This window comes from Diadema setosum, chromosome 4 (assembly GCF_964275005.1).
Source record: "Diadema setosum chromosome 4, eeDiaSeto1, whole genome shotgun sequence".
In the NCBI taxonomy this organism is placed as follows: domain Eukaryota; kingdom Metazoa; phylum Echinodermata; class Echinoidea; order Diadematoida; family Diadematidae; genus Diadema; species Diadema setosum.
In genome coordinates, this window is record NC_092688.1 from 1,545,087 (window position 1) to 1,565,123 (window position 20,037).

Consider the following 20,037-nt stretch of genomic DNA (forward strand, 5'->3'; position numbering starts at 1 on the left):
AAAAATGTGTGTGACAAATTCTGCTGAAAAAACAACAAAAACAAAAGTTCGAAAAAACAAGGAAATACATAAAGAATTGATAAAACAGTAAAAAACATAAGAAATTAATTTTGATACTGAAATTTTTTTTTACACACAAATGTTCCGAATGTCACTAGGAATATTTACACCAAAAATCAGCATTCCATAAGCTTTTATAAGCCAATTACAGACGAAAATGAGTTTGTTTGCATATATTTGCATAATTAATTGATTTAAAATAGAAAATTTAATTTTTTTGAAATTTAACTTAAAGGTAGGGGATACCTTTTACAGACCTCCCAAAATGCAGCAAAACATTAAATATGAACATCAGGGGACTTGTTTAGGCCACTGCTGAGAAATTTGGAAGTCAACAGTTATCTACAATTTGAATAATGCACAAAACTCAACTACTCAGTAGTTCTGTGTGTCAGCCACATTTAAGCCTTTTTGTAGCAGTCTTCTGTATTTTTTTATCTATAAACACAAATCTAAAAGTATAAGAGCTGATGTAATAACATATAGAGTGTGTGGCAAGAATGTATATAGAAATGTTTGTAAGTTTTGATGAACTTTCTTCACAAAATATACATGATGGACACACATGTAGTGCATGGGTCTGCAAAGGTAGCCTAGTAATGTACTGGAATTTACAGTGAGCCCCGAAAAAATTCAATTCAAAATCTAACGGTCAATAAAAATGTACTAAATGTTACCTTCCACTTTCAATACTTTATGGGAGTTTCTAAAATGAACCTCTCTTCAACATACCACTGTATTTATACAACTCTTTATTTAAGGCATGCAAATGGGATTCCCAACAGTCTTGTAGATTACATCCAGCTTTATGTTCATGCGAAATTTTGCGGCGATCGCGCGATCAATGGCCGAGATCTGAAGGGGGGACCATAATGCCCCCCCCCCCCCCCCGGGAATTCAAGCTCGCTAAATAGCCCAGAAATAGCCCAGAACTGTTACCACAAATAGATTTGGTATAAAGAATCAATTTGTGGACCTTTTTATGACTTGCCAGATTCCAAAAACATGCTATTTCTGTGTTGGCTGCTTGATATTATTCATTGCTACTTCACTCATATTTCCTACCGTGAATGAAAATTTCTTTCATCAAGGCCTTTGGTCACATAGCATTATTTTTTATTCACTGCAGAATAATAAGGAGAAATTTATGACCAGATTCTTGAAAGAGCATCATATTTTAAAACTAAGTACATGTACATGTTTCTGTCTCAAATTGGCAAAAACTGTTTACAAGTACTGTACATGTGCTATTTTCTGTCTCATGCTGAATTCCTTCCACTTCTCAAAATGCACATACATTGTACATTTACATGTACAAAGTTACCAGTTTAGTGACAAGATTTTATTTTTGCAGTTATAGCAAGGAGGTTCTAGAGAATGAGGTCACAATCGTCTTGTTTCCTTTGCTAGATGTTTGAAGCCGCCGCTCAAAAATATTTGAAGCATGTGCCAAACAGATACGAAGACAATCGACTCGTGTCTCATTGCATAATCACCAGCCACTTTCAAAGGAAGATATGTCTTTGTGATGGTAATTATGTACTTTTCGCTATCCCTTCTTCTAAAAGATAGGTGGTACAGACACGAGGATGCGCAAATAGAAATTGAGCAAAAAACGCTGAAATAAAGATGAAATTACTCGACTGGGCATGCCCGGGCACTAATCTGATATATCTATCAATGAAGAATTATACTTGAAGATTATTCCATATTAGTTTCATTTGTGGAAATTAAGCGGAAAAGTGATAAAACCAGCTTTCCAGGATGGTACAGTTTTAAACATTTTCACGTGATACAGCTCTGATTTACACTTTTGCACAAATTTCTGGACGGGATTGACTTTTGTTTTACATGCTTTATCATTAACTAAATAAGCAAAATATGGTCAACATTATGAAAATGTTCAAAATGAATCTTCAGATTGCTCAGCAAGACGGCAGCAACATGTTTTCACTTTTCTCGCATAATAAGAGAATGCTTGACTTCCCTCTTTCAGAAGGCAGGGGGAATGATATTACCCTTAACATACGTCAGTGACAAGTCAAGGAAATGTTCACTTTTTTCAAAAAGTAACATTTTGTGAAATTCTCTTTATTATTTTCCTCATACTGTTGTACGCATGTGACATCATCAGCTGTAGTAGTCTTCTCATCCAGCAGTGACTGAGCAGACACTTCAAAAATTCATAACTTTTCAAAAGATTGTCCAATTTTCCTCAAACTCTCACTGATGTGTTCTACTAATATTGCTGTATGCACTCAATCCACATGTATATGAAGGTGGACTTGTCCTTTAATGATTGTCACATCTTGATACTGTATACACGTGTATATCAAAATGTTGTACTAGGTGTTAATACTAAAAACATTTCCCACTTTTGATGCTCGATAGCTCAAAAACTATATACACTGTACATGTATCAGAAAAAAAAAATGTCATCGATATGAGTAATACATGTACAGTGTAGCTGAATAGTGTACAATTTAGTTGGAGTTGATTTGTATATGAAAACTTAGATCAGTTTCATGAAATCCATGATTAATTTCAAAGTTAGGTTCCAGATTTTGGTCAAAGTTTTACCCTCTGTACAAAATCTGAACTTTACACAGGAACTAATGTGTATGTGAGTGTGTACACAATGACCATGAACAATGGACCTGGATACCACCTGTTCAGAGCTCCGCTCCAAGGCACATGTATGCTTTATTAATTATTTATGATGGATTGTCTGGGCACTGCTAGTCTGAATTCCTAGCAAAGGGTGAAATGCATGCACATAAAAAAAGTAAGCACATGTTTCCAAGTGCTTGCATACACCACATTTCAGAATGAATAAAGACTAGCTGTGATAGTAGAATTTCTCATGAATAAATAATGAGCATTCTGATCTTGGTCATTGTCCAGGACCATTGTCTGGGTGTCAACTACACACTCCCATACACACCAATGGACTCCTGGGCAAAGTTAAAGTTTTGTACAGAGAGTTGAAAATACAATGTAGAGCAAAATCTGAAACCCAACTGAAAAATTTATGTTTAATATAATGAAACTGAATTATGCTGTCATTTTGAAATTGCCTTCAACAAAATTGTACACTATTCAGCTATTGCTCATATCAATGTCAGTGTTATCAGATATATAGTTTTTGAAATATTAAGGATCAAAAGTGGGAAATGTTTTTTGTAACACCTAGTACTGGTGCATGTATTACAAAGTGAATTCCTTGGTTCTTGGGAGTGTGTAATACATGTAAATGTTCAAGATACCAAACATTTAACATACTGATATTGAAGTACAGTACAAAGTGCCATCTCCAGCTCCAAGGGGTTTGGAAGAAAAAGAATGCTACAAATTGAATGAGCACTTGCTGGATGATTTCCAAGAAGCTACCAAGTTACAATGAAGTTGAGTATAGTGATTTTACAGAATATATCTGTACAAGGAAAAACACTGCACATACTTTCCACATTACACTGTATGTGCAGTGTTTTTCCTTGTACAGATATATTCTGTAAAATCACTAAACTCAACTTCATTGTAACTTGGTACATACTGTATGTACAATGTACAGTCAACCTTGCCTAAGTTGAATCTAGTGTGTATTTGGACTGAAGAAATACAGTATCGGGTAGCTTTGACTAAGACAAATTCAATTTATGAGGGATTAAAATCAATAGAATATAAAAAGAAGAGGACTTGAAAAGACCTCTGACTTTAGGCGATTATTCAACTTATGCGAGGTCAACTTAAGCAAGGTTGAGTGTATGTTGTTCACTTGAAAGAAAAGAAACACAGGGAACACATACATATCTGCAAATTCAAACATACATTCTGTTTAATTTTCGTGTTAAGGGACAAGTACACATGGAGAAGAAAAAAAAAAAGGAAAAAGCATCCCACATACATCTCTGGGTTGTGCTTAGTGTTTCTGTTGCTTGCATGGAGAAGTCCCATACCTGTACACACATGTATGTCTATAGAATTTAACGAAGTCTAATTGAACTAGGATTTTTCAATGCCGAGATGAAGGGGAAAGCAAAGTGCCCACGCAGACTATGTTCTGGTGCATGACAATGATGCAATCCGTTCAGCAGAAAGACTGCTTCTACCAATAATTCTGCTCCTGTAAGTCAAGTTTCACATGCATATAAGATATGGAATATAATCAGTGACAAAAAAAAATATAAGAATGTAATTTACATCAACAACATAAAGTCGTATGTGTGCAAAAATACTAGCCTCGAGAATTCTTGTAAACACTCATAATTCAGACTAATTGCATATACATGAAACTTGTGAACGGTACATGATAATGAAATCATGCATTAAATCGGACACCGGTAGGATGAGTATTTGAGTCATACCCCCATCTTGCACACAGATGTACATGCACATTTAATAAGGGTCGACACTCGGCTCTCTGGCTCTAAGTGTATGAATGAACAGCAAGCTTTCAGAACTACTAGCTCTCTGCCTTCTGTAGGCTAGGCACTCATCTTCCAATGGAATCACCACATGAAACACTAAAATCTAGGTGCTGTACCTCAGTTTGTTCATTAGCATATCCATGTCATGGTTGGGTTTGCCTTCCCGAGAATGCCCCCCTCCCCCCCCCCCCCCCCCCACACACACCTTCCAACAAATAATAAAATACATCATCCAAAAGAGGTACAACCTTTATCAAAATTTAACCCACAAACCCAAAGTATGTTACATTTGAACGTTCATTATGAGTTTATCGTAGTTAGCATGTGAGAACAGGTACTACAAAGGCCATTTGTTTTGTTTTGTTATTTCCAAATGACCAAAAAACAAGTGTGTCATGACGGAGAACCGACCTTCACTACTTTAGGGCATAAGATGTGATAGCTGTTTGTGCAAATGTCTGTTTGTTCAACAGAGCTCCTGTGCACTGAATCACTTTCATGTTTATCCAACACACTGAATGGCTTCTGTGGCATTTGTACAGCCAAAGTCTGAACCAGACCAGGGAGTGTTTCTACTCATGTTCTATACAGCCAAGATCTCCTTGTGATATTAGCCTAGAATGGGATCTGCCAAGGTACAACACTACAAATAATTGTCCACCATGTGGACACGCCGAGCCTGCACTGTACAGGTGAGAAAAAAAAGAGGAAAAACGGAACAAACAAATTGTCGCAACATATCGGTATAAATTTGATGTCCCTTTAGCTTGCAGCTGGCTGACAGTATCAGACAATAATGTCAAAACTTCATGAATTAGATAATGGAACACACATACATCTGGTCAGTTATCAAAGCAAATGAAAGAAATATGATTCATTAAAAGGTGAATATCATTTCATATACAGCTATGATACAATGCTTCATTTTTAAAGCTTGGCCATGGGCACACGTTTCCTCTACATTGATCAGAAGGTATCTGAAGTGCACCTGTAATTTACTTCACATTTCAATTCTCAAAACGGAAACACACTATAAATGTGCAGTCATAGTTATTATCATTTGCTTTTTCATTTGTGACAATGAATAAAACATCCTTATGACCAAAATATCAAAAATGTTCACACCACATTGATACAAAACTTCAAGTCTTGCTTTTACTTCACAGAGAAATATAATTACAATGTACATACAACCTTGGGAAGGTTGGGTCGTTTTATCATCTTTGCTTTACAGAAGGCAGTTAATGCTACCCCTCATGGAATAACACCATTCCTTTGAACCAAACTATCTACAAAGCAAATACATGTATTAAAATTCTCTCTCTTTGAGGTAATGTGTCCCGTCACCTAACACGACATGCATCTTCACACAATTCGTCACTGAAAACGTCTCTTGCGCGACTAATTTCTCATTACTAATCCAAGGAAGGGATAACAGGGAATAACAGGGAAGTACTCTACGAGCTATGGCCGAAATCATTCTCGAAAAATGTCAGTGGAGTAGAAAATGTCACATATTGTGAGCACATAAATAAAAGCGGAAACAAACAGAGCTATAAATACCATGCCTCAGTAGATTCCACTCCTTTGCGTGTAATCATCTGGAACTCCCGCTGACTCCTACGAAAAGATTTCCCATTCTATTATTATCTCTTATCTTTCTTTCTTTGCCTTTTTTTTCCTGATGAATTAGTGGAATGGGTTGCCAGCATAAAACAGAGCCCAGACTGTGACAAGGAATCCAGATGATTACATAATTGACACACAACTGTTACCATGGTAATTACATGTTTTTATCCTGGCTAGGAATTATATCTCCTCGTCATCATCAGGTAATGCAGTGTTCTGGGCTTCCTGCAGGGAGCAAAACATAAAGAAAAGAGAGGTAAATTTCACAGTAATCAAGTCTAGTAACATGTTTAGATTTTCATTAGTTCATTTTTCATTAGTTCTTTCGGATGACTAGAAAAGATGGCCCCATGCTTACCTAACATAGCACTTGACACTGCATGCAAATTAGAATCTCCCATGTTTTGACATTTAGCAGATACAGGTGACTGGATAAACATTATAAATGTTATAATGAACATGGTTATAACGAAATGTCGGTTACAAGGAAGGTATTTTTTTTTTTTATTGTTCATTCATTCGGTTATAACAAAGTTTCGATATAGCAAAAGAAAAATGCCACTCCTAAGGACTTTGTTACAATGGGAGTCCACTGTACTATATTCCTCTAGCAAAATATCTTGAATAACATGACATGTTTAAGAGCCTTGGTTCAACTTTCTAATGAAAACTAACATGGACAAATAAACCATGAATTTCATTTCCTCCACAAAATTTATAACCATCTTAAGTCAGGTGTAATGCAAAAGCCAGGCCTGATGATCAATCTCAGTGTTCCTTGAAACCCCTTTTAGAGAGTGCCCCCAAACTTACTTGAAGGTCTGCCTCATATTGCGATGCCAATGTGGGGTCCATGGTGATTTCTGGGGGCTGGAGTGCAGGCATCTCCACAAACTGCAGCTCAGCCTCTCCACACAGCTTACGGGCCAGCCACAGGAACGGCTTCTCAAAGTTGTAGTTGCTCTTGGCGCTGATGTCGTAATACTGCCAAGAGAGAACAGGTATTAAGGAGACATTGGTTACATGTGATACTTTCTTTGATCTTGTGTGTGTGTGGGGTGTGAATTGCATTGGCATAAATACATTTCCTATACCGTAACATAGAAGCAAGATCAATACGACATGAGTAAAGGTCTAAATCTGATCGATCCTATGTACTGTATATATATGCATATGCCTTTGCCACAATTCACCTTTTATTGGTATTATGTTTCTTCTCACTGAGGAGCCTGCTGGTTGCACAATGCACAAACCCACAAGAATGAAACAGAACAGTCAAGCACACAAGCTATTGTGATAGATAAAGGGATTGGTAGGATTGGTTAATCTACATCTATTGTCAGATGAGACATCTGCACCTAAACAGGCATAAATCCATGCTCATCAACACACAAACTCTACAGAAACAAATTCTAGTAGATATTATACAGGTAGCACATAATAAATAAGAGAAAGACATGTACCATCTATGACATATTTCAAATCTAAAACAGTCAACATCAGAGAAAAAAAAAGATCTTTTTTGTTTGTCCTGTTTTTGCTAGAATACCTTCAGCCCTTTACAAGTACATTGTACCATCACATTTTCTGCTTTCCCATCCATCAATATCATATCATACTATGTGTGTAACCCTATCAAAGCAGAACATGTTCAGAGGGGAAATTTATGAGTGTATTTCAAGTGTACAGATACGACCTCGTTATAACGGGATTCCCCTGTATGACTGAACCATTTCACCACGGAAAATTGTTCCTTCAATCTGTGAAGATGTTGTCCCACAAGAAGAGTAACACCACACTGGCAGACCAAAGGTTGGATTCTCTTGCAAGCTGGTTCAACTCTGATGGCAATGAGGTTACCGTCAGAGGGAATATGCTTGCTTTCAGAGAGGCAATGATTGCATGAAACTGTACCCTCTCTGGACCACTATTATAAAAGTCAGAATTTTATCAAAACTACAGTATGGAATTCAATTCACTTTTTGAGAAAGCATTCATTATTTTGTTTCTGCTTTCATCAACTAAAAGCTTAATGTGGGGCATTTGGATAAGTGTATCAAAATGTGCTGCAGGAAAAATTATACAGTCCATATCATTTATCAAGTTTATTCTGTGAAACAGTTTTGAAGACTTAACTCTAATGACCAAGCCACCCAGCAGAGTAATAAAGTACTAACCAGCCTACATGTATTTTGGCAGGTGAGAGTACCAACACTTGTGAAAATACTCTAACAAGGATCTCTCATTGGTACCAAGTGACAACAGCGAACTACATTTTGAAACAAATTACAACTAGTAATTTATCAAGAGGGAATCCTGCTTTCTCAAGTTCACATCTATGAGGTAAACGAATTTCACAAATGTCCCTTTTTTGCTGTTCCTGCATTTCTGAAAGATGTATCAGCAAGCCAGGACCAAGACAGGAGAGAGAGAGACAGAGACACAGAGACAGAGAGACAGAGATACAGACAGACAGAGATACAGACAGAGATACAGACAGACAGAGATACAGACAGAGATACAGACAGACAGAGATACAGACAGAGATACAGACAGACAGAGATACAGACAGACAGACAGACAGACAGACAGAAAGACAACCATAATGAGCTGATCTCTTTGATACCTGGAGGTTCTTTTTCCTGTGGAAGGTGATGGTCTTGGCCTTGACCTTCCTGTCTTTAATGTCCACCTTGTTGCCACAGAGGACGATGGGGATGTTTTCGCACACTCGCACCAGGTCGCGGTGCCAGTTGGGCACGTTCTTGTACGTGACTCTTGATGTGACGTCGAACATGATGATGGCACACTGGCCTGGAAAGAAATACATAGGTCATCTTTTTAAGAACATCAGTTGTGCTTATACCCACCACATTTTTGCAAATGCTTCTAGCAATAAGGCTTCTAGCCATCATAATATTCATCAATCATACATCCTATAGGATTTATTACAGTGGACTCCCATTATCACGAAGTCCTTGGGACCGGCAGTTTTCTTTCGGTATACTGAAATTCCATTATAACCGAATAAACAAACACTAAAAAACATAGAGCAGATAATGTTACGGCCTGAATTTTTACTTCGATATAACCGTATTTGTTTAACGGGAGTGCACTGTATTCAATTACCTTCAAGCCACTGTGACTACCAATTTACCATCTGTAATCCTTACCTGATAAACCTGTTTTATGTCAGTCATAAAAACTCTTATTTTACTCCATACTCTATTTTACAGAAGAGGACAAAAAGCCTTTGAGACATTGTAATGGCTAGCTTTTACCCTAAGAACAAAGTGTAAAAAATAAAAACCCTCTGTCCCCTTCTGCACTATCAATACTGCTACTAATTAAGTAACAGATTTTCCAGATCTGTGTTGCTATACAGACAGACGGACACGTGACAAAATTTCAGACTCAGAAATGGCTTACCTCTTTCACAAAGCACACATTTAGAAATTCTTCAGAAAACTGTGCGAAATGCACAAGGACACTACCATCAAGTAATAAAACGTTTAGTCTGGATATTAATATTTCATCAACTTGGTGTTTCTTATAGTCAGCTTTTATCATACAACATCAGCCAAAACATATAGTATTACAAATTGGTTAAAGGAGAGCCAACATAATAGGAGTTGTTATTTTTGCCAGGATTTAATCTTTACAAATTTTGTTAATCATTATTGAGCTGCAAATTTAACAACACACAAAAATATTGGTACCCAGAGAGGCATTAGTGCACTTGTGATAGTCTCGATTTTTAATTGCAAAAATGACATCTCGCAAAAATGTCTGTGACCTCCTCATTCACACAAATATCTGTAGGCGAAAAACAGCTTTTTCAAAATCACTTAGAGTCCATGCCTACCCTGGATGTAATAGCCGTCCCTCAGACCTCCGAATTTCTCCTGACCTGCTGTGTCCCATACATTGAACCTGATTGGTCCCCTATTTGTGTAGAACACCAAAGGATGCACCTCAACACCAAGGGTTGCTGCAGAGTAAAAAAAGAACATCTTTTATTCATAATGAAATTAATCACAAGGAAAAAACTCCAGAAATTGTGGGTTTTAAATTTCTCCTTTGATTGTATCTTTGTTACACGGTGGTATTTTTTTTTTTTTTTTTTTTTTTGCACGTAGACCAATATATTCAAAATTAACAAACTTGCAACGATTTGCTTCCTTGAAACAGATGTGCTGTAAATCGTCTGCAAGGCTTGAAATCACTAACCTTTCTTCAACAAAGGGAGAACCTTTTCCTCTCATTTTGTTACTGCAATTCTTATTCATGATTTTGACCACTCTCAAAACTGCCTTACAGGTCCCAATTTACCAAATAACATATCCATATATTATATGGTGGATACCGTGTATGTGTGTAAGATGGGGTAAAACAGGGGAAACTAGCGACGAAAAGTGAGTTTGAATTCATATTGACAATTTTCCATCAGGAAAAAAACAAAACAAAAACAGACCAACAAGTCTGTTATGATTCCTGCCAACTGAAAACTTTAAGCATGGAAGATGACATATTGAGCATTGAGTTTTGTGGAAGCTAAACACACATAGAACCTCGGAATAATGTCACTAGCTCAAGTGAGTCAAAAATCTATGTGAGAACTAAGTGCTTCTTCACACAGAATTGTCAAAACGACTATGTCACTCACCAATGTATTTCTTTTCAAACTCTCCTGTGAGATGACGTTTAACAAATGTGGTCTTTCCTGTACCTCCATCACCAACAAGAACGAGCTGTTAAAGTGGAATCACAAAATGGTTACAAAATATATCTTTTTCTTTGGAGTTTACTGACACTGAACAATGGCACATGATAAAGCTATTGGGGAATGTATGCTGGATGATCTAACCAATAATAGACCTTTAACCTTATGAAAATGCGCACACACAATGGAATGATGGCATAGGAACTGACAACAGTGGAGTTTATTCCCGTAAATCAACATTTTGTGTGAAGCCATTTTTTTTTTTTTTTTTTTGGTCATGGTATCATTCTGTTTTAAACATCTTAAAAATAATACTAGCTCATTATTATTTTCTCATCAGTTCAGTAGAGCAAAAATTCAGACATTTTCAAACTGCAAACTCTTAGTGTAAAGTACCAAAAAGACAGCCAACACCATGACTGGCAATCATTACAGCCGAAGGATGAAACAGGACCTCACATTTACAGATAAAGTATATATAGATATAAAATAAAATCAGTAAATAATAATAATAATAATAATAATAACAATAATAAAAAACTAGAAATGTCGCAACGGCGACTGGTGTATGCCTCCGCCATAATGCATGGTTCTCCTAATAGGTCTATAGTACAATGTCTTGACAATGTGTGACGACAGTTTCACACAATTGGCAAAATATTAAAATGACAGGTTTGCCACAAATGTGCCGAATGTTCACTTTCCTAGAACTAGGTTCAATTGGATGAATGATTAAAACGTCAGAGAGCAGGTATTTGGGGGAACTGATGATTTTCACTTGACTTTTGACCCTTTTACAAGTTTATGCATTGAGTAATTTTCAAGGTATTGAGAAAAAGTATAATTTCAGTATCAAATGGTAAAATAGTATTATCGAAACCTGGCCTTTGACCTTTGACCCCACGGTTCCAAAGAGAATCACTGTTAAGTAGAACATGCATAAATATGTAAGTTTCATGACAATACCTTGAGTTACTTTTGAGATATGGAGGAAAAAGTGCAATTTAGCACTTTCACTTGACCTTTGACCTTTTGACCTTTGACCTTTTGGCAACAAACTTCTCACAGAATATATATTGGGTTATACATGCATACATCAAGTTTTAAAAAAGTCCTTCAGGCATTGCATAAATATAAGGAAAGTAGTTATATTTTGAGGAGTTGACCTTGACCTTTGACCCCTGACCTTTGACCCATGACCCCCAACTTCCCTAGATAATCACTGCCCATCGGTACAAGCATACATACTAAGTTCCATGAAGATATCTTGAACCATTTGCGAGATATGGAGAAAAACATGAAATTTCATTTTTTTTTCACAAAATAACCTGTGACCTTTGACCTTTGACCCTGTGACCCTAAAATCCACACAAAGTATCATCCCCCAAGGATATACCCTCATACCAAGTTTGATGCAAAACCACCACACGGTTCTTGAGATATTGACAAAAACAAAACGGGACGGACGGACGTACAGACGTACGGACGTACGGACGTACGGACGACCCGAAAACATAATGCCTCCGGCCACTTCGTTGGCGGAGGCATAAAAATAATAAAGTAAACACTTGGAACAGATGGAAATCTTTTTCTTGCAAATTGCCATTTTACTGAAAAGGTGATGGCTGATTCAGGTTCGGGGGGGGGGGGGGGGGTGGGGGGGAGGGGTAAGGGGAACTTGGGCAGAGCTTCTGACCAGAATGCATTCTTGGGGGAGGTTGAATGTCCTTACAGGAATTGAAAGCCAAAGCCAGAGTCTACAGACACTACAGTGGAGCATAAACTACATTCAAACACGGCCATCCATCCCAGTGGCACTGGCCAATGAGAAAGAGTGTCTTAAACCACACACTGCAAGCAAATAAATTCTCATTGATCGTAAGGTGGAAGGGCAACTAGACCTTGCTCATCTCAAAATTGCATTGGATTCTTTGGAGGCATATGAAGACCTGAATTTAGTTTCCCTCATTGGAAATCTCTTGACTTAAAGCCCCCCCCCCCCCCCCCACCACATCGCCTGAAGACATGTCATGTGCACTCTGAGTTTGTGTGATTGCTTTCAGAATGAAATTTATAAGACAACAATCTTCTGCACTCACCTTGAATACAGCCATCGGCTGAGCAGGCGCTGCCATTGTTTCTGTTTTTTACGGTGCTGAGAAAATGAAATCTGGAAAACAGAGGGGATGAGAAGGAAAACACTACATGAGCTGATTATGTACAAAGTTAAAACTGGTTACATAACAGGACTACTTGTAAAAACTTCCACTGGCACTATTACAGACAATAAGGATATGATGGGGAGCATTATAAGGCCAAGTGCATCCAAGTACTTGCACCAATATTGAGATACAAGCGACCGAATTCACTTGCGTCAGGGTGACTGATCACTCATTTCGTCAAGTACTTTTGATAACTGAACTCCTTCAGCCACATCATATTTCCCTTGAGAGCAAATGTCATGCTCTGAGCGCAGGCCAACTTTTACACATCAATGTTAGGAAGGTTCCACTGAATAAACTGGGAGATACTTGTGTGCAGCATGTATCGTGTTCTCAATAGGAAAAACATACAACAAAAATCCAACATCAAATCACGGTTGGCTTTTATCTTGTCTCGACAGGAAAAGATCAAGTTGGCAAAGAACACTCAGCAGAATCATGGGAAATTGGTAGGGGACCTACATGTAGATTTGATTTGATTTATTTATTCTCTGCATGGCATCAATTCATTTTTTTTTTTTTAGTTCTGTGAATGCAGGTCTTTTCATCTTCTTTCTTTCCTTTTTTCTTTTTTTTTTTTGTTTCATATTCTTCTTTTGGACATGTTACCAAGAATGACCCACACCTAACATTTTGCTTGTCAAGCTCCAAGCAATCTGCAGCATGCCTAAGAGAGCTTTTCACAACACACCATTTCCCCGAAATACATAGTATTAGGCGATTGCATTTCATTCTAGTTGACTCAAATCTGGGGAACAGCTACTACTCGTACTAGAGACAGCAGACAACAAAATGGCCTTTGCCATGGTATTTGTGTGTGTGTGTGTGTGGGGGGGGGGGGTTATGATCAACAATACAATGTATGTACAACATTAACAGAATGAAAGTCAATGCCAACTTTATTGTAAATATTGGAATGTCCTTGACAAAATTCCATTTTACCCTGCAAACTGCAATCTGTATAAATTGGACAAATACAGAGCTGTGTTTCACATATCAATTCCATATCTGGCAATGACATATCACTATGGTCTGAATGAATTGAACAAATGCTATATAAATATAATTCCGTGAAGCCAGACGCAGTCTCCACATATGTCCCTGACAACCAGAGATAGCCTACACTACACTAAGTGACTAACAGGACAGACCGATCTTTCAGTCAAGTTAAAAACCATGCTGAGCTGATCGATTGCTCTTCTGGCAAATTCTGGCCATATTAGACTTCTTCACATGTTCTTGCACCACACTTCACCGTCTTCAGAGTAATCCATGTAAATCAGAATCAGATTTAGCTTTTTCCGTTCTTACTTTAGCTAAACTTTACCTGTAGGCCTACAAGTAATTTACCATTGTCATGTCAAAAGTAAAGGTGGCAAAAGTTGACGCGCTGTTACTCAGCGTAGAATATAAAGAGAATCCTGATGGTGACATGACATAGCTAGTTTGACTTTTATGATCAATGGTTTTCTACAAAACTTTTGTAGTTATCATCGTGCCATATCAATTAGAGTTGATGTTATACCGAGCACGTTTTTCCAACCCGCATGTGGTCAGTATTGCTGCTTGCAATCACTCAGTCGCAGTTCATGGAATCATGCATCCATGCACATTTAGGGAGCATGCACCATGCACCACGAGCACATTGTGCGACTTGCATTGACCAGTACAGCACTCACACACACTGCTCAGTTGCGGCACCCATCATCAGTCAACAAAAGGTCAAAAGACATTGCAACAAGGAAGACAATATTACTCCAATGTAGCTTGTTACTCTTACCACAATAAGTAAAATTCAGAGAGGAGGTTCCATATAACAATCTCAACTCTTTTATCATACAATCTCAGATAATTAATATTACTTAGTGCTTGAATTGACTTACCTGAATAAACGCCCGACTTAGGGAATTCTATACTATGTAATGCAATGTCGCGCGCAAATTCAGCTCTACACGTGAGACTTGCCCATTCACCGCTCGCCTAATATAGTCTCCCCTCAAGGCAACGCTAACAATAGGGAAGTCGTTACGTGGAAGAACAGGCTGTTTCAACACAATGAAAGTTTTCATTTTGACGAACAGCACAAACAACGAGCAACAAAACATGAGGGGAGAATTTTTTTTTTCTTCAGCTGATCAATATTCAAATACATTTCCTTTTTTATCAATGTACTCTCAAAATCAAGCAGAAACAGAAAAAGAGAAAGATTGAAACCACCATGACTTGATTGTGATTCTGTTCGAAACTGTTAATCGTGAAAATGTATACTCAGTTTTGCTGCAGTAATAAATTTCAATCTTATAACAAAGAAATAATGCTCATATTATCATTGCAGTATTGTTACAGCCTGGCCAGAATTTAATGCAATTTTGAAAAAAATGCTCTGAGTTTTGGGCGGTGGAATAGGTAACAGACAAAGAGCTCACTGAAGTAGGCCTATGAGACTCATAGCAGGCAAGCTATTGAGTATATTGTGACTGTAATTTTCAGAAATATTTTGCAGTCACTGACTGATCAAGAACTGTATGATTATATGGATATTCCTCCTTAACCTGAGTAAATGACATGGTCATTATGAACGAAATTTCACATCTTTTATAAAGCCCCACGACAAAGGGCTAAAATCAGTCCCTCGCCATGTTAACAGATTTTGACAAACCAACTTAAATCAAGTAGAATAATATAGAAGAATTGACCCCCCCCCCAAAAAAAAAAAGAATACGAAGTTGCAGAATTTTTATTTTCGTAGTTGTTATAATCATCCCTTTTAAAATAAGAAGGAACATTCAAATCGCTTTGTTACTTTTTGTTACTTTTTGCAATATAATAGACCTAATCACTTTTGTGAGGAAAGAGTTATAGTTGCTATAGAGCATGGGTCAAAACATAATTTTTACTGATATTGCTTTGTAATACAAACCAATAGGGTGCTGAGTTGATATCATTTCTCGGAGTGCAGCTCTGTATTTGAAACAAGTGTAACTCTTCTGGTGAGCTTGTGTAAGGATTCTGCAGTTTTCCTAGTCATTGTGATAAAAATTTATGTGTTTTTTTTTTTTTTTTTGTCTATTCTTACTCATTAATATAGAGTCAATTTAAAATAAGTACACTCGTAGGAGTCAGATCGAAATGATGGCGTTATCTTTTTGCATGGACGACCGAGAGTAAGGCTACCGAAGAGAATTAGTGCGCATGTCACTGAAAGGAGTTACAACGCATGCGCATATTGCGTCATACCATTCTAGCTTGTAGCGGTTTCTGTCCGTCCGAATCTTGTACAAGTTGAACGGAGACCGGACAAAAGATTTGGCAGCAGTCAATCGTCGTCTGTTGGTGCGCTCTTCAGTACGAACAAGTTGGTTGGGTTAGCGTTTCTCTTCGCGCAATTAAACGTTCCCTTTACGTCGAATGTTCAGCAAGTTTTCAGAATTCCATAACACGCTTTCATCGATGGTTGCAACCGCATACAGTTCACAAACTACAGTGTACTAGTAGTTGAGATGTGATGTCATCACCTGAGAACTCTGCCACAAGTAAGTGTGTGCATACACACACGTCCCAAAATACGGGGAAAAAAAGAATAATTTTATATATAATGATTGATATACATCTCTGGCAAATTAAATTCAAAGTGTCTTCTGTTACTTTGTTTGTATTTCAAGTCAATGATTTAGCAATTCACTGCAATAAAACTTCTAAAAATAGGGCAACCTGTTCAACAAAAAACAAACAATCAAACAAACAAACAAATCAGTTCTCAACATTTGTTTTTCTTTCCACATCTCCATTGAGCCACTCTCAGAATGCTGGAATTCCACAACAAATATGATGTCTGATCCCAGAATGTGTTAAGACGCCAGAACACAAAGGAAATCAAAAGAAAAAATGGAAAGACCCCCCCCCCTTTTTTTTTAACGGATTTCCTGAATCCACACCTGGAGAAGGAATTTCACAAAAGCGGCTGAATCTTTTGACGACATTTAAAGAGCACCTAGGCCTAATTTAGCTCCCTAAGAAAGCATGACTCCATCTATCATGTTATATTTCAGTAGCAGGGCAAAAATGAATGCCTGCTTTCGAGAGAGAGGAACATTTGTAAAGTTGGTTGTTCCGTTACTGTTCGGGAAAACATAATCAGAGGAAACCATGAAATTCGATTTTTTTTTTCTCACTTACGCGGATTTTCGAATTTGTTGGAAGCTCGTGTAATGGTGTTTCTTCTTCTCTTTCTTCTTCTTCGTCTTCTCCTCCTTCTCCTTCGTAGGCCTATATACTCTCCTCCATTGATTCTTCTCCATCTTTTCTTGTCTCCATCTCCTACTTGTTTCCAGAGTCCCTTTGCTCATTTTTAGCTGTCCCAGCCAACGATGGTTTTCGTCCTTCTTTTCTTTTCGTCAGTCTCCAGATTTCATTATAATCATGCACCCAAGGCTCATAATTATTCAGTCGCGGATCCAGAGGGGGGCGCACCGCTCGCGCGCCCCTCTTTATTTTTCGTTAAAACAAAAGAAATAAAAAGAAAAAAGGGGCGTGCGCTCCCCTTTAATTTTGTAAATACGTTTAATTATGCTCCCCTTTATGGAATTCGTGGATCCGCCCCTGATATCTTGGCCTACATCAAAGCTTGATATTGTAAATGTATGCTGTTGAAATTAATTCATACACTCATTTAAACAATGACATTGTCATTTCAGAACTAAAAGAATTAAGAAATAAAACGTCTATCAGAAACGAATAGGATATGAAACTAATTCTAACCCATTCTATGATGTTAGCTAAACGATCACACACATTCTTTTCTTGTTCAGATAAAAACAAGATGAAATCTCACCGTGAAATCATTTTCAATGGAGGGTGAACGAAAAACGGAGGTCACAGTAAGCCATCGCTGTGTATAACATGCAAAGCAAGCTTTTCTCAGGAAAGATGTTGAGGTCCTGTTTACCTTTGGGAACAGTTACTTAAAAAGATTTCAAGATATGGCGTTACTGCATATGTGTAGGTCTGTCTTACCTAAAAACATCCTATCATATAAAATTTTCGCAATAAAGGCTAAAATATAAAGGAGATATTTGTATTTTTCTCATTTTAAACCATAACTGTAGACGGTTTAGTCTGGAAACATTTTATTATAACTATTGTTCACATTTTGAATATTTAACCATACTAAACATCGATTTTAACTATTCAAATTTTTGCAGTGGTTGTTTCTATCCCTAACTTACATTCAAGAACTATTAGTCTAAAGCACTTATTCTGGGTTTTTATTTCATTTGCAAATGGTAAATAATATGCCTTGAACAATCGGTCATAGTTATTCCTCGTTCGTATTGTCACTCATTTGACAGACAAAATGAAAAATCTGAAAGAAGAAGAGGCGTACTGATTTATAATTAGTTTTTATAGGTCAACTTCTTTAAACAGATAAATAATTCCATGTACGCGCATATCGTGTCATAATTCATATACAATGTACCATAATTTGCATGTTCTTCGGCTTGGGTGATGGGTTTAAATAGGAAAATAATTGTTGTAAATCATAGCTGGTTAGTAATCATGAAATATACTGTCAATATCAAGGTTCTAAGCATATAATTATGAGCCAATTTGGTAATATTAGGCCTATATCGTTCAACGTTCTTACGAAGGGACGAATAGCACATACGAAATACATACGAATCCACAATGGATTCAAAGCAAATTGTGAATTCGCGATATAGGCCTAACTGCTTTTGCGATGATTTCACGATGAACTGAATAAATAATGAAGTGCGAATGTATTCACAATAGCTTAAATTGACTGGTACAAAATGTACAATGAATGTCTAAATACAGCAGCTGGGCCCCGTTTTATCAAAAGATAAAATTGATTTTAAATTTCCTTACCGCACAGGTTGCCATAGACTTATAGTTGAAATCAACTTTATAATCAATTTTAACTCTTCATAAAACAGGGCCCAGCTGGTGTATCGCAATCACAGATTTGTGATCAGTCGCCCTCTAGAGGGCTTACACGGGTAAATAGTTCCCATAGAGAATTCAAAATTCAAAAAAAAAAAAAAAAAAATCTGTAAAATAGCTGGGAGAAATGAGATGTTTCATTTTCACTAACCTGGACAAGTGAGATATATCGTTTCAGCCATCAAATTCCCAAGGCGGGTTCTTCTGCTCAAACTCTGTCCAAGGGTCCGCAAAGCCAGACTACGAGTTCTTTTCACTCAAAATATCACATATTTTCCGTACATGTACCCAATGAAACATAGTCCCTTCAAATCCCATGAGAAAAGCTTTCATCTTCCAACCAAAATGCAGTTTGTAGAGGAATTCATACTCAATATCTGCAGGCATTCAGTTTTTTGCCAAATTTCTTTTCTTCATTTATTTTGAATTTGTGAAGGGGTCTGGGACATTCCATTTTATTTACAGGCGTGAGCCCTATGGGACGATGATTTATATTAAGTCGTGAAGCGCCACCAATTTTGGAAGTTGCCCAGTGCCTCGGTCTGTTGAAACTTTGAACCGTAAATTATTTTAGTGCACGAGCCCCGACTGGAGTTTCATGCGATTTAATGCATATTGTGTCATTCATTAGTACAACATGTACTAGCATTTTTTGAAGGCAATCAACTCCATTATATTAAACTTTCCAGTGGCGGATCCAGAGGGGGCGCACCGGGCGCGAGCCCCTCTCTCTCTCTCTCTCTCTCTCTCTCTCTCTCTCTCTCTATATATATATATATATATATATATATATATGAAGAGTTTGTTTGCAAAAACCGATGTCCATATTTGCCAAATGGAGATATTTGCGATTAAAGTTCAAGAAAAATAAAGAGAATAATAAGAAAATTTTTGCTTCTTTTGACCATAACTTAAAAAATATACCTTTATATATAGTGACCAATATATCATTTAAAAGGTATTATTATTTACTTTATGACAGAGATCGTACTTCAAAATCTTCAAAAATGGACTT

At 37.2% G+C, this 20,037-nt stretch overlaps 1 protein-coding gene across 1 annotated transcript; it reads right to left on the reverse strand.

Moving 5' to 3' along the window:
• Positions 1-3,871: 3,871 nt before the first annotated feature.
• LOC140227509 (GTP-binding nuclear protein Ran) lies at positions 3,872-15,033 on the reverse strand. The gene is made up of 7 exons (XM_072307910.1): positions 14,945-15,033; positions 12,939-13,009; positions 10,783-10,867; positions 9,982-10,107; positions 8,743-8,930; positions 6,930-7,100; positions 3,872-6,341 (listed from the first exon to the last, which is right to left on the reverse strand). Exons 2-7 carry the CDS (start codon positions 12,972-12,974, stop codon positions 6,297-6,299), a joined length of 651 nt encoding a protein of 216 aa, XP_072164011.1. The 5' UTR covers positions 12,975-13,009; positions 14,945-15,033; the 3' UTR covers positions 3,872-6,296.
• Between the last annotated feature and the right edge of the window lie 5,004 nt (positions 15,034-20,037).